The sequence below is a fragment of the Hippopotamus amphibius genome, chromosome 8 (genome assembly GCF_030028045.1).
Source record: "Hippopotamus amphibius kiboko isolate mHipAmp2 chromosome 8, mHipAmp2.hap2, whole genome shotgun sequence".
NCBI classification, from domain to species: Eukaryota; Metazoa; Chordata; class Mammalia; order Artiodactyla; family Hippopotamidae; genus Hippopotamus; species Hippopotamus amphibius.
Window position 1 is genome coordinate 27,638,220 of NC_080193.1, and position 14,468 is coordinate 27,652,687.

The 14,468-nt window shown below is 62.1% G+C and overlaps 1 protein-coding gene across 10 annotated transcripts in view; it reads left to right on the forward strand.

Moving 5' to 3' along the window:
- Positions 1–14,468, forward strand: part of FBRSL1 (fibrosin like 1) — an 85,675-nt gene that overhangs the window by 34,453 nt on the left and 36,754 nt on the right. For 9 of the 10 annotated variants that reach the window (XM_057745818.1, XM_057745828.1, XM_057745819.1 and 6 more), the window contains exon 4: positions 612–647. The exons of the other annotated variant lie outside the window; for it this stretch is intronic. In XM_057745818.1, the coding sequence (XP_057601801.1) occupies positions 612–647 (36 nt within the window). The remainder of the gene's footprint in view (positions 1–611; positions 648–14,468) is intronic. 10 annotated transcript variants of the gene reach the window in all.

Here is a 14,468-nt window from a genome sequence, read left to right on the forward strand (position 1 = left end):
CCTGTCCTCCTGGACCTCAGGGCTCAGCCCTGGTTACCACTGCCAGCCCTGGGGAGCTGGTGAAACACACCCGACTGGTTTCTCCCATCAGACCCAAAATGCCCATCTGAGCCAGAGGGAGTTCCATGAAGCACTGTCGGGGTGGCTGCTGGCCTCCAGGCCCCAGCCGGCCCCCACGTCCGATCTCCTAGGCCCCAAGGTTACTTGCCCAGCCCCTCCTTCAGGAAGCCTTCCCGGGGTTTCCTTCTGGATCCTGTGACCTAGGAGGCTGGTGGATCACAGAGGGGAGGCCTACCTCGGCCCAGAACCCCATGTGGAAAGGTGGGGTTGGTCCTCTGAGAGGGTCCAAGAGCTGGCCAAGGGCTGAGCCCATCCCTGAAGGATGTGGGGAGACACCTCCAGGTCTAGGGGCTGGAGATTCCCGGGGTGGGTTCTCAAGCCCAGCTGCAGGCTGATTCGGGCTCCAGAGTGCTCAGTACAGCCCTAGTCCAAGTTCCAGCAAAGACCCGGGAGTGGGCCTGCAGGCTGTGCCTGCTCAGGTGCTCGGGGAGAGGAGGGCGGCCACGGGGGCTGCAGCCTGGCTCCTGACTGTGCTTCTTCCTTCCCCGCAGAGCTCAGCCCAGGCGGTCTCAGGCAGAGGTTACTCCGTAAGTCTCCCCCTCCTCCTGCGGTCTGCTCCCCACACACACCCCGACCCTCCCCTCGGGGGTCCCCACTGTGCCGGATGCCCCCCAGGCTGGAAGGGGGTTTGCACAGGGTGGGGATGGGGCAGAGACTCAGACGGCGCATCACTCCCAGGGTCCTGCCCTGCAGCCTGGCCCGCAAGGCGTGGCGGCGGGGCCTGTGGGACAGTGCCTGGTGTCGGGGGTCCCGCATGTGGAGCAGCCACCCCCCCCGCCCCCCCCAGCCCCTGACACCCTCTCCCCAGCCATGCTCGGCCAGCCAGAGAGCCTGGACAGGGCCGTGAGGCCCCGGCCCCTTAGCTGTTGTCTGGGCCCCAGGGGCAGAAGGGGGCCACCCTCCCTGTCCCCCAGCCCCCTCCTCCCGACTTTATTTCATTTCCCTTTAAGTATCAGGAGGACCGTTAATGACACCATAAAACCCAGAGCTCCATAAAAGCTGTTTCTGCAGATTTACAGCCGTTTTGGCTCATTGGAGGGCAGGGGCGTGGGCTCCGCCCACCTCATCCCCACAGCCCCTGATTTACCCCTGATTTACTGCGCGTTCCAGAGTTCCAGGGTTTGACAGGCAGGCTCTCTAAATCACAGCGGCTTTTTATAGGGTGTATAATTAACCCATTAATTCCCCAGTGGCAGAGATGGCCATGGATCCCTGGCTCTCCCCTCCCCCAGCTCCCTGACCCCCAGGGGCCGCCAGCCCAGGCAGCTCTGCCTTCTCCCTCTGACCCTGGGCCAGGCCATAGCATCTTCGAGCCTTTGACTGGTGGAGCTGGACACTTCTGGGTGGTGGTGCCAGGTGCCGCCCAAGGGGTATCTTACTGGGCAGGGCTCTGTCCTCCCCGGGCAGCCTTGGTGCTCTCATCGTGGTCACAGTCACGGTTGGCGGCCCATGCTGCTCCTTCCTCCTGCGGGCCTGGGCGGTCCTGACACGCTGACCGCTCCTGGAGCTGACCATGCTGACAGCGGCATTCAGGCCAGGAGCTGGGCCAGGACCTGTGCTGTGGGGGTGGCTGGCAGCGTGGTGCAGGTTGGCACGGGGGCGAGTGGGCACGGTGATGGGGAATGTGGGGGCCCAGAACACCCACCACCAGCCTGCGACGGTCCCGGAGGGTCCGGGAGTCCGGAGAGGCTGGGCCCAGGGACACCCCAGGTGGAGCCTCCTGCTGTGTCTGGCACGCCCAGGGCAGCTGGGGTATCCCTGCCCCATGTCTCCTGCCAGAGCCGCTGGGCGGCCCTTCTTCTAAATCACCATGTGCCATTTGTGGTCTTCTCCCCAAAACGCTGCTTTGACTGTTTCCTGGAGAAGAACCTGTAATTAACATGCCAGCTGCTTGTAGCCTCGCCCCCCACCGCTGCTGCACGGGAGTGACAGATGGTGGCGGGCAGGGGCCCAGCCTGCTGCTCAGCCGCGGGGGCTCCTGAACTGTGTCTGCAGATGCCTGTTTGTGCGCCCCAGGCCCTAGAGTGAGCAGGTGTGTCCACAGGCCCCTGACGTGTGCAGGGCATGCATGGTCAACCCAGCCCTGGAGGCCCTCTTGCCCAGTTGGCGTGGTGGCAGGTGGGGCTGCCCCTGGGGCTGGAGGAGTGGGAACGGGCCCAGAGGACCTTTGCCCAGCAGGCAGAGGCTCGGGGCTGGGGGCAGGAAGGTGGCCCTGCCGGGAGCCAGGGGGTAGGACTTGGAGGCCAGTTGGGCCGAGCTCAGAGCGGCTGCAGTCCTGCCTCTAGGTCCAGATTTCATCGTGGAGCCCTCAGACATGAGCGTGACCCTCCGGTTGGGGGCCCTGTTTGTGCATGGCTCTCAGTGAAAGGGGAGTGTGTGTTGTGTACCCCTGTGTGTTGACACATGTCTGTCACGTGCGTGTGCCTGTGAGGCGGTGTCTGGGTGGCTGTGGCAGGGCTTCACGCCTGCATGTAGGAGCGTTACGTGTTTCTCTCTGGCCATCTGTGTGTGAGCCTGGGTCTTGCCCTCTCGAGTGTCTCTGGATGTAGTAGGTGGGTGTATGTGTGCCACATGTGTGTATCTGCATGTAAGTGTCCGTCTGGGAGCCTGCGACTAGACGTGGCATGGGTGCACCTGTACATGTATGACTGTGATTCTGCAGTACGTGTGTGTGTGTGTGATCTGTGGCCACGAGGCGTTGCATGTAGGTGTGGACATCAGCCCGTGTGCCCCTTGCCATCTGCGTGTCTGCAGTCGGGGCCTCAGGCCCAGCGGGGGTCACGCTTGTCCTTGCCTCTCCCTGACAGCGTCCCCGTGCTGGGTGACGTGGGGCGTTTGTCATCTGACCTGGTTTATGGACCGTACTTAAACGAGTTTAATTTGCCAAGATTTATCCCCAGCAAATCCCCAGTTATTGCCTCCTCCTCAACAGCGTCTGTCCCCAAAGCCCGGCACGGCCTCCCCAGCACACGGGCAGAGGCTCGTTAGTGCCGTAAATTTAGTTAGAAAGTCATTTTCCTAATTTGTCTGCTAACAACCAAGGACATAAGGGTTCGTCTCCCACCGAAGCAGGGGACTTGGGAGTTTCCTTTATTAAAGAGAAGTGAGGATCTAGACACTGGCCCCGCCCTCACCCGAGTGTGCTGCTGGGGACGGGAGGGGAGGGCGCAGAGCAGCGGTCCTCACGGCCACCCCTCACGGCCGCCCTCTGGGTAGACGTTGTTATCCTGGCGACAACTGCCCACGCTGTGGATGAGGACCCTGAGTGAGGCACAGGGGACAGAGAACCCACCGCAGTGCCCACTCTCGGGAGGGGCCTCTGCTCAGGGCCGTACTCTGAGCTGAGAGCCAGGCAAGCAGGCCGCCCGCTCCGGACACAACACGCCCCAGCGTCCCTGCTGTCCCCTCCCCCAGGCCCCCCCTCCCCCCACATCAGGAGGACGCCTGCCCTCCATCTTGCCCCTCCAAGCCCGTGCACAGCACCCACCTGGCCACCAGCCTTAGGCGCCTCTCCCACCCTCACTGGCCAGTCTCAGCTGAACTGCCGTCCTCCCGCTCTCCCCTGGGCTTGGGTACAGCGCTCAGCCTGCACAGCCGGGTGTGGAAGAAATGGGTGTGTTTCCTCTTCCCTCCTCCCCTCGACAAGCATTTATTGAGCATCTGCTCTGTAGCAGTCACCAGTCACCACTGCTGGGAGGAACCAACCAGCCACTGCCCCTGCCCCAGGGGATAAGCAGCGCCCCCAGTGGCGGTGCTGAGCTCTGCAGAGGAGTCTGAGTGGCACGGGAAGGCCTCCCAACCTCACCCTAACATGGGGAGCAGCCCGTGCAAAGGCCCTGAGGTGGGAGGGGCCCCCACATGCATCAGGAACAGGAAGGGGTCGGCCTGGGAGGTGAGGGCAGCCCAGATGAGGCTCTGACCCTGGTTCAGGTGAGGCTCACCTGGGTTGGGCAGGGCACCACCTGCCAAACTTGCCAGGGAAGGGCCCCACCCCCGCCATACAGACACACAAGGCATAATTAGCTGATTGGCCTGTTTGCCTCCAGGGAATTTCTGGAAATGCAGTTTGAGTTGTTGGCTGGGCTGCAGAGAGCCTGCCTAGTCTCCCATTTCCTGCACCGCAGTGCCCCGCCCCCGGGTCTCAGGGCCGCACACCTCAGGGTCCTGGCACAAGTGGGTGTCTTCAGACGTGGAAAGCCCAGCTGGTGCCCTGCCACAGGGCCGCAGAGGGGGCTGCTGCAGCCTCTGGTGTGCCCCTGGCTGGTCCCTTCCCCTCGGAGCCTGGACAGTAGGGCAGAATTAAAGCCAGCAGCTGGCGTGGCCCAGACAGAGCCAACACGTAGGCCGGCAGGGCCCAGGCTGGCCCTGCCGGGCCGAACCAGCAGTTGCTGAGGAGGTCTGTCTGGAGGGGTGGGTGTGGCGGGTGCAGAGGCTCATTGTGGAAACATTTTGACGTCTGGGGGTCACAGAAGGCCCCTTTACCCACCCCCCCTACGTGGGCCCTCCCTGTGGGCTGGTTGGGCTTCCTCACAGCGTGGTGGCAGGTTCCCAGGGTCCCAAAAGCCAAGAGGAAGTGGTCGCAGGGGTGTGGCCTCAGCTCCGGGTGGCACGGCCTGCCTTCCTGATGCCCCATTTTTTTTTAATTAATTACTTAATTAATTAATTTATTTTATTGGCTGTGTTGGGTCTTCATTGCTGCACACGGGCTTTCTCTAGTTGCAGCGAGCGGGGGCTGCTCTTCCTTGTGGTGCACAGGCTTCTCACTGCCGTGGCCTCTTGTTGCAGAGCATGGGCTCTTGGCGAGTGGGCTTCAGTAGTTGCGGCACATGGGCTCAATAGTTGTGGCTGACAGGCTCTAGAGCACAGACTCAATAGTAGTGGCGCACGGGCTTAGTTGCTCCGCGGCATGTGGAGTCTTCCTGGGGCAGGGATCAAACCCGTGTCCCCTGCATTGACAGGCAGTTTCTTACCCACTGTGCCACCTAGGAAGTTCCCTGATGCTCTATTGTTATAAGACCCCTAGGTCCACGGGGAGGGGCCGTGGACCCCTCCTCTCTGTGGGAGGAGTGTCAGCACCTCGTGAAAGGGTTACAGGCACCTGGGCAGCCTGGGGAAGCACAGCCCACTACCCAGAGCCCCTTCCCACCCTGACAAAGCCTCTCAGACTCGGGGGCACAGCGGCTTCTGCTGGGGAAGACAGGCATGCCCACATGTGTAACAGGCAACATCAGCCCGCACACAGCTCCTGCGGGGCCGGGCCCTGTCCGGTGCGGCGATGAACAAGGCCGCCAAGCTCTAGCCACAACAGTAGGGCCATGTCCCATCGGCCCAAGCGCCTGTGTGTGCTGACCCACGTGAGTGTGCGCGCGCACCGCCCTGCGGACTCCTGCCACCCCTTCCTCCTGACCCCTTCCTCCCAGAAATGGTCATTGTGGCTCCTGGCTCCACACTCAGGTTTCTCACACCCTGCCCCCGCCCACCCCCTCCCCATCACCAACTCTGGCAGGAGGGGCACAGCCCTGCCTCTGGGAGCCCCGGGTCTGGGGCTCAGGAGGGCAGGGCAGGCAGCCCACTGGGGATAGGGTACCCAGTTAGTCGCATGCAGGTCACTTGCCAGCTTTGCCCCCGGAGCCTGGGCAATCATGGTTGAAGGTGAGGTGTGGCACGAGGCAGGGGGACTTGGCTCTAGTGAGCACTCAAAGGTGGGAGTCCTGCGGGCTGGCAGAGGTGCCCGGGTGCCCCTGGGCTGTCCTGAGACCTGCCTGCCTCACACCCGCCCCAGGAGCGGCTCAGCGCCCGCATCCCCCTGCACACAGAGCCATCCGCTGGCTCCGGCTGCGCAGGCCTCTGCTAACCCGCTGCACACACAGCCCTGCGGCGCAGGCTCTGTCTTTATGAGGCAGGTTTATGACATCCATTACCCTGCTCCTTGGGCCACTTCCGAGCAGCCGTAATTTGTACAAAAGCAATAAAAGCCCGTCAGGCTCTCCTGGAGTTGGGAGCTGTATGCTCCCCGCCGCCGCTGAGCACAGGACAGTCCGTCAGCCGCAGGGAGATGGCCACGGCTCGGGGGTTGCCAGGGATGGCGGGTGTGCAGTGGGCAGTGTCCTCACCTGTGATGCAAACCCAGCCCGTGCCTGGCCTGCCTCCTGTCCACCCACCCACGCGTCTTTCTCTTCGTCCGTTCTTCCATCCGTCTGTCCTTCACTCAGCCCACCTCTCAGGGGGCCTGGGGTGCAGCCGTGCCCCACATTTGAGTAGGTGGAGGAGCACGGAAGTCCTCCTCTGTGGGTTGGTAAAGAGCCTGTTTCCCCCTGCCCCTGTCGTCCAGCACCTCTCCTGGCCTGGGGGGGCGGGGGGGGGTGTGGGGGGAGCCGGCAGCACCACCTCCTCGGCCGGTTGTGAGGGATTTTGAATGAGGCATGTGGGTATATCTGCAGTTGTTATTCCCAGGGAAGCAGACCGTGATGTGGAGATCAACGTAGGGGGTTTGTCTTGGGGACTTTTGGGAGGAGGGGCGGGAGGAGACAATGCCCAGGACTGCTGGACCATTCTTCATCACTGACCTTGGTACCAGGCAGGGCATGGCCTTGGGGGCCTCTGCTCAGCTTCCTGTGAGCGGACACTGAAGGGGGGGGTTGCTCTCCAGGCAACTGGGCAGCAGGTTCTTCCTAAAAGGGTCTAGACACTGAATCACTGGGCACCCCCAGCTGGAGCAGGGACAGAATAGATGATAAATTAGATGAGCAGGTGACCTGCACTGTGCTGTAGATGTAGATGGTGTGGGCAGAGGGGTGCTGATATGGGGGGATGGGTGCTAGATTAAGAGGGGGTGTTGGTGGGGGGGTGCTGGTATAGAGGGAGGAGCACTCAAGGGCTCGGGATTTTACCGGAGTGAGCAGTTTTGGTTTTTTTTTTTTTAATTTATTTATTTGGCTGTGTCAGGTCTTCGTTGCTGGGTGTGGGCTTTCTCTAAGTTATGTCGAGCTGGGGCTACTTTTTTGTTGCAGTGCACAGGCTTCTCATTGTGGTGGCTTCCCTTGTTGCAGAGCACAGGCTCTAGGCACACGGGCTTCAGTAGATGTGGCGCATGGGCTCAGTAGTTGTGGCATGTGGGCTTAGTTGCTCTGCGGCATGTGGGATCTTCCCAGACCAGGGATTGAACCCGTGTCCCCTTCATTGACAGGTGGATTCTTAACCACTGCGCCACCAGGGAAGTCCCATGAGCGGTCCTAAGTGGAGCCGTGCGCGTCTGACAGCTCTGCTTGCTGGGGCTGTCGTGTGGGCACAGTCTGGGCCCCTCTGTGGCCATCCTCTGCAGGCAGCCGGGTCCTTGGCGCGTCACTCAACTGTCCCCCATAGAGGTCCACCTGGCTAGGGCAGGGTATGCACTGGGCAGGCCAGGGCAGCACGCCCTCCCCCTCAGGGCCCCAGCATCTGGGCTCTTCCGGGGTCCTGGGGACCCACTCTCCAGGCCAAGAAACTTCCTATGGCCACTTTCTGTCCTGCCAGGTGCTGGGGCAGGAGAAGGAGGTGTCCTGTGCTCCCAGGGGTCCCGCCCCAGCCTCTTGGCCCTGAGACCAAATCACTCCCCCTGCCCCGCTGCTGTGTTCTGCCTGCCCTCTCCTGAAGCAACGCCCCAGTGTGTGCTTGGGGGAGGCCCTCCAAGAGCCCCCATGGGTCACAGTCAGATTGGGGTGGCACAGACCTGGACAACGACTTGTCTCTTTGAGCCCTGGGCACCCAGACCCCTTAGGCTTTGGGCGCCTGACCCAGCAGGACGGCTGGGCCTCCAGGTTAGGAAATATTCTGGTTCCTGGCCCTGCTGTATCAGGAACACGTTGGAGCTGCCTCCGCAGGTCATGTGTGGCCCCCAGGTGCCAAGCAGGGGAGAGGCAGGGACGGCAGAGCCAGAGGCCACTAGCCACTGCCCGCCTGGAGGTTGCACCACAGCTCCAAGGTTCTGCAAAGCCCTAGGGGGTGAGGGGCCCACTGAACAGTTCCAAGCGGGGTCTCAGGTCGGGAGAGGAGGTGAAGCGGCCAGGCTGGGTGCCACCTGGTGCCCCAGGCTTCTCATCTGTGAGAGGGTGGAGCTGCGGTATCCGCCCCCACAGGGCTGTGGGGAGAATAAACGAGCCTGCCAGGGCCCTGCTGTGACATGGGGCGGGTCGCTGTCACACTCCGCGTATCTGCCTAGGGCATCACTGGGGCCTATGGCCTCTGAGCTGCCTGCCCTTGGGGTCCCTACCCTGGTCTGGAGATGGTGGGAGAAAGCAGATACATCAGCGGCAGGTGCTTCCAGAGAGTGCTGGCCGCTGCGGGGGTGGGGGGGGGTGGTCTGGGGGCAACTGTGCCAGCGGTCAGGGGCAGCATCCCAGGGAGAGCCAGCAGGGAAGTCAGGCCAAGGGCAAATGCAAGGTGGGGTGCAGCTGTGCAGGGGGCCCAAGAGGAGGGAGGGAGGGGCCTGCCAGCAAGTCTCGTCCCAGCCACCCAAACACATCAGGCGTTGGCGCTCCGCTGGGCCGGTCACCCCTTGGGAGCTCCGGGGAGGGGTCAGCAAGACGGGCTGTAAGCTGGGAGGCCCTCTGCTCCCGCTGGGGGCCTGAAGCTTCAGGCTGGGTTGTCTGGGCCTTGGGAGTGACATGGGTGTGTCACCCCAACCCGTGTGTATCTTGTGCTCTGAGCGAGGGTTGGATGTAGCGGCAGGAGAGCATTCATTCATGAGAAAACCTCAAGTGTCTGTGGCATCTTGCAGCCATCTTTAAAAGGCTCCCCGCACCCACTATTATTTTATATCAAACCGGCCGCAGGCCCTTGAAAGAGGCACCCGCCCATAGCAGAGGTAGGAGCTGAGGCACCTGCACCAGCCCACCTCGCATTGCGGAGCCGCTGGTGGGAGAACCCTGCCACCCGGCACTTGTGGGGCCAAGCCTTTAGCAGGGCCAAGCCTTTAGCGGGCCCTGGACTTGGGCCCCCTTGGGCGCTTTGCAGGGACAGCCGGGCAAGCTGTCCCAGATGCCTTACCACGGCCCCTCCCAGCAAGCTCCTCCATCCTGATGCTGAGCCCCTGACCTCCACACAGCGTCCCTCCCCCTCACCTGCTGTCCATGTGGAAGGCTCCAGGACATTCTAGAAGCCACTGGCCCCCAGAGCTGCGTGTGTTCTGCTGTCTTGTATCCCGCTGCTTTGTGTGCTCAGCTCTGGGGGTTCTGCCACCGTGGCTGGGCTGCAGGCCACAAGGAGACCTCACTCACACGCCTGGCTCCTGGGCTGACCTGGGCCCCCCCTCTCCATGGCAGCCCGAGGCCCTCCGTGGGGGTCCCCCTGTGGGATAGTGGGACAGCTCGGGGCTCCCCAAGGGCAAGGCGGCTCTGAGCAGCCCTAGGGCACGTGTGCCACGTGCAGTTGGTCAGCTCAGCCACGCCAGCCCAGGTCCAAGGGGAGGTCATGGGCCTCAGCCCTCAATGGGAGGGTGACCAGGAACGTGCCCGCTGCAGTGTGGCCCTGCCACCTCAGGACCCCCTCGCCAGGCCGCCGAGCTTCTTCTCACTCGTGTACTGGTCATCGGTTGCTAAGTAACAGGTTGCCCTGACTTAGTTGCTTAGGACAGCTGTGTTCACCATATAGTTTCTGAGGGCCGGGCGTTCAGGGGCACTTGGCTGTGGACCTCTCCCGTGGACCTCTCCAGCAGGCAGCCTGTGGGAGAGGGGGAGGCCGAGCTGTGGACAGCGTGGTCACTCTGCAGTGGACTCTGGGAGGGCTCGTGGGGGCCACCGCAGCCCCCTCGCCTGTGCTGGGTCCTTCCCAGCTTCCTCCCTGACCCCAGGCAGCAGACAGCTTCTGCCCCTGGACCCACCCCTCCAGCCCCTCTCGGCCAGCCCCCACCCCACCCTCAGGGTGGCTGCAGAGGGGGAGGGGTGGTGGGCACACTCCCCTCCTGGCCCAGCCTGGGGTGCAGTCAGTCCCTGACCCTCAGGCTAGCCCAGAGCAATTCAGGCCCCCGGAGGCCCCCGTCCCCCTCGCACCTTCAGGTCCTGTCCCTGGAGACTGGACTCAGATGCTCTGGAAGAGCCCACGGGAACCCCTCCAGGCCGCGGCCACGTGTGCCAGGAGCCAGGCTGGAGGGACGGTCCTTCTGGGGAGTGCGAGGGTGTCTGCCGAGGGTGTTGGCTGGGCCACTGGGAGCTGAAATTCAATTATGCAGAACAGGCGGGGCTGCCGGGACCCAGAAGGTTAGGAATTAATGTTAACACGGTTCTGGTTAAGACTTTTTGTGTTGATAAATAATTCATAAGGCAGTTAGCGCTTTGAGTCTGACAACAGGAGAATATATTAATACAGTCGACTCCAGAAAGGTCAGCAGCGGGTGGCGGGGCCGGGGGCTATCTTTTATTCATTCCTGACATGGGCTCGTTCATTATTCCGGCCCAGCGAGGGCTGCGGGGAGCACCGCTGATGAGGAAAGGGAGAACGGGTTTGGTGTGACAGACCGTCCTCGTCCTCGGTGCAGAGGAAAGACTGGCCCGGCCCCGGTGAGGCCCCTGGGATGGGAGTCAAGGGCGGTGGTGTCTGCAGAGGGGTGGGGCCCGGGGTGGGTGGGAAGTGGGTCCTACAGTGGCGACTGTTGGCCGTCCCCAAGTATTTGTGGCCCCCTCGCTGTGTGTCAGGTGCCACTCCAGGCCCCAAGGTCAGAGGATTGAAGAGAACCCAGAAATCCCCGCTTCCATGGGGGCCCCAGAGGATGGGAGGATGGGAAAGAGGAGAAGCACGGCAGAGATGTGTCATGTCAGCAGAAGTGCGCGGAGCGGATGAAGTGGGCAGGGGAGAGGATGTGGAGGGCGCCTTGAGGCTCAGGGTCCAGGGGTGCATCCGAGGGGAGGCCTGGAGGAGGGGCCTGCCTTCTCGGGGTACCTGGGGGATGGGCGTTCCTCAGGGGAATAGAGTGCATGGGACCCTGCCCATCACATGAGCATGTGTGTGTGTGTGCAGGCATGTGCGTGTACACAGCAGTGTGAGCGCATGCAGGTGTAATTACAGTTACAGTGTGGCCGGGGTGGGGGAGGGGTGCCAGCTCAGCTGGTGGCCCTTGAGGCCTGTGAAGATTTGGGGACGTCGCGTCAGCCCCCGGGAGTGAGGCAGACAGCAGACAGTGCTGGCAGCACTGAGCAGTGACATGGTTGCTTCTCTGTTGCCAGGAGCTACGGGAGGGGACAGATGAGGCATAGAGCGGGGGACAGGGGCTGCAGGAACAGACAGGTTGGGCCCATCTGGGGGCAGCGGATTTGTTCATGGGCTGGTTGGAGGCTGCAGGGTCTCAGGGAGGGCTCCCCGGAAGGACGGAGGTGCCCTCCACGCCTGTTGTCAGAGCATCCTGCCTCCCCTCTCACGGTGGGGCCACGTAGCCCCTACACAGTAGTAAAAAGCAGAGAGCATGGGCCTCGGTAGAAAGTTGTGGGGGAAAATGACTGGTTCATGATGCAAGTGCCAGGCCTGAGTCCCAGCGTGGACACCCAGAGCAGAGGCTGCTGGGAGGAGGAGGTCAGTGCTTAAAGCCCAAGCCATCCATCTGTTTGTTCACCTGTTCCCTCCCCCACTGTCCAGGGGTCTGTGTGTACCCCCACCCCGAGTCATTCATTCATTCGTTCACTCACTCCCTGCCCAGGCTGGACTGCAGGACTGCAGGAATGAGATCTTTGTACATTTTTGTTTGTTTTTTGTTTTGGCCTTGCCGCGTGGCATGTGGGATCTTAGTTCCCTGACCGGGGATCAAACCTGCACCCCCTGCATTGGGAGCATGGTGTCTTAACCGCTGGACCACCAGGGAAGTCCCGGAGTGAGATCTTTGTTCTCAAGGAACTTGGGTTTCAGTGGAAGGAGACTGAGGATAGAGAAGTCAGCAGCTCACTGAAGATGGCTGGCTGCAGCGCGAGGTCAGGACTCTGCATAGGTGCTGTGTGGGGTGCTGCCCCACGGCAGGGGTATGGGGGGGCCAGGCTGCAGGAGGGTCGCACAGGCTAGACGTGGAAGGCCTGGAATTCTGTTCCAGGTCCTCTTAAGCTTAGCGAGTTGGGAAGGGTGGCTTTTTCTGCGCTGACCTCTCCTCGCACAAGACACCGGCTCCACCCCAGACTCTCCCCACTGAAGACGGACCACACGCTGGCTGCCCGTGAGCCGTGGTGTCCACAGCTTGGGGCCTGGGAGACACCGGGCTGCCACCAAGCCCTGTACCATGTCCCTGGCGGCTCCCCTCAGAGGCTGCTCTCAGCCACGTCCAAAAGTACAGGAGAAGGCTCTGGAGGCGGGAGCAGGGCCCCCAGCCCCTTGTCTCTCACGGGCCCTGTGAAACCCGCTGCCTGGCCGCAGGGCCATCTCTTCTCAGCCAGACTTGGCGGCCACTGTGGCCCCCAGAGTTCCACCCACTGCCCACCACCAGCTCCACGCAGGCAAGAGCGGGGAGTGGGCTGCGGGGCTCGGCCTTCTGGCCCAGAGGGGCCGTGGGGCAGACAGGTGGGCGGTGTGGCCTGAGCACCTGACCCGGCTGGATTTGGGCCCCTCCATCCTCGCTGCCCCCACCTGTGACGGACGACGTCCCCACGACGTGTCTCTGCTCAGTGGTCTACTCTGCACCTTCTCTCTGCTCACAGGCAGTCTGCACCCCGGTTATTGGGATGCAGTAACTTAATTGCTTGTTAATTGGGTAATTAGTGCTTTGTTTTGCTTTAAAGCCTAAACACTCATAAACAGTGAATTAGCTGAGTAAACAAGAATGGGATTTTCAGGATCCACCATCGGGTATCATGCCTAATTAATCAGGCCCGACTGTGACTTCCTGGGCCGAGGTGGCCAGGTGCCCTTTAAGGGGCAGTACTGGGACCTCAGTCCAGTCTCAGCCGCCACAAGGGAATTGCTGCCATAGGGCCTTGACCACACGGGCCAGGTGAAGACCGAGGGTTCGGGAGCCTGCTCACCCAACCTTCAGCCGAGCCCTGGGAGGGCTGCCAGTCATTCTGCCTCTGTTTCCCCATCCATAAGCAAGTGGGTCTATGGCGGGGACTAGTGAAGTATGTAGAAGCAACCCCAGCATTAGCCCCACACCTTGTGGTTTTCCGGGCCTCCGCCTCTCTCCTGCCCCCACTCCTGCCAACCTTCTGGGGCAGGTGGACAGTGGCACAGGGCCATTTGGGGCCTGGACCCAGCTCCCGGCCCCTGCTCACTGGCCACGTGGCTGTAAGTAAATCCCTTTACCCTTTGAGCCTCTGCTTTCTCATCTGTGAAGTGGGCTTATACCACGGTGAGCACGGGTGGCCGCAGCCACCCTTAAGGGGAGAGTGGTGCCAGCCTCCTCCAGCCGTGCACCCGACTCCCACCGCCATACCGCCCAGCACTTCAGACCCGGTAACCTGACAGCCCCACAGCTGCCCCATTCCACAGATGAGACAACGGAGGCCCCAGCACTGCCCTCCAGGCTCCGTGCCCATGAGACCCCCCCAGGTCTACTTATAACGGGGAGTGGAGCCTGGCTGAAACCCTCAGCCGCGGGGCTCGTTTACATGATGGAGGTGAGCAGACAAGGGTGGAAACTGGCCTTCCAGCCCACTCCAGATTGCAACCAAGCAGCGCTGCCTCCTCCCAGGCTGCCCCCTGCCCGGCGGGGGCTCACAGCCCATTGGCTCTGTATTTTAGCTGAATCGCTAAATCGGCAGTGTTCTACATCCCCATGGAGCATTTGTAGCAGAAACAAAGGTGCCACCTCTGCCTTTACCAATGGAGGAGGATGGATTTCCGCCAGGGCTGGAGTCCTCTGCTCCCCAGATGGAGACGCCCCTCCCTTCTCCCCCAGTTCTTCCAAGGCAGCTCCAACAAGCAGAGTGTTTAATAAGCTGGAGCTGATGTGTGGGGCCACAGGACGGTGGGAGCCCCGAGCACAGACACGTGCTGTCCACACGGCCACCCCTCCTGGGCCCCACGCCTGACTGTTCAGTTGCCGCACACTCATTGGGACATCTGGCGGGACACCCTCGGGTAGAGCACCCACTGGACAGGATGCCCAGGGGCTCATGTGTGACGCCTCGGAACACGACTCCCCATGTCTTGGCACACGTGCACATGGGAGCCACGAGGGCACGCCCAGCGAGCACTGCCCGCACAGAGGACTGGTGCCACCAGGGCTTCCCTGGGCACAGCTCCAGCCACACAGCTATGGCCCAGGGCGGGGGTCAGCACTGATTGCCCAGAAGCTCAGACCTTCCTCGCCCCCACAGTCAGGTGGGCTGAACAGACCATCCTGTCACCTTCCACTCACACAGACCACTGACTTTTTCCATTTCGAAGCTGCTCAGGTCTTTGCA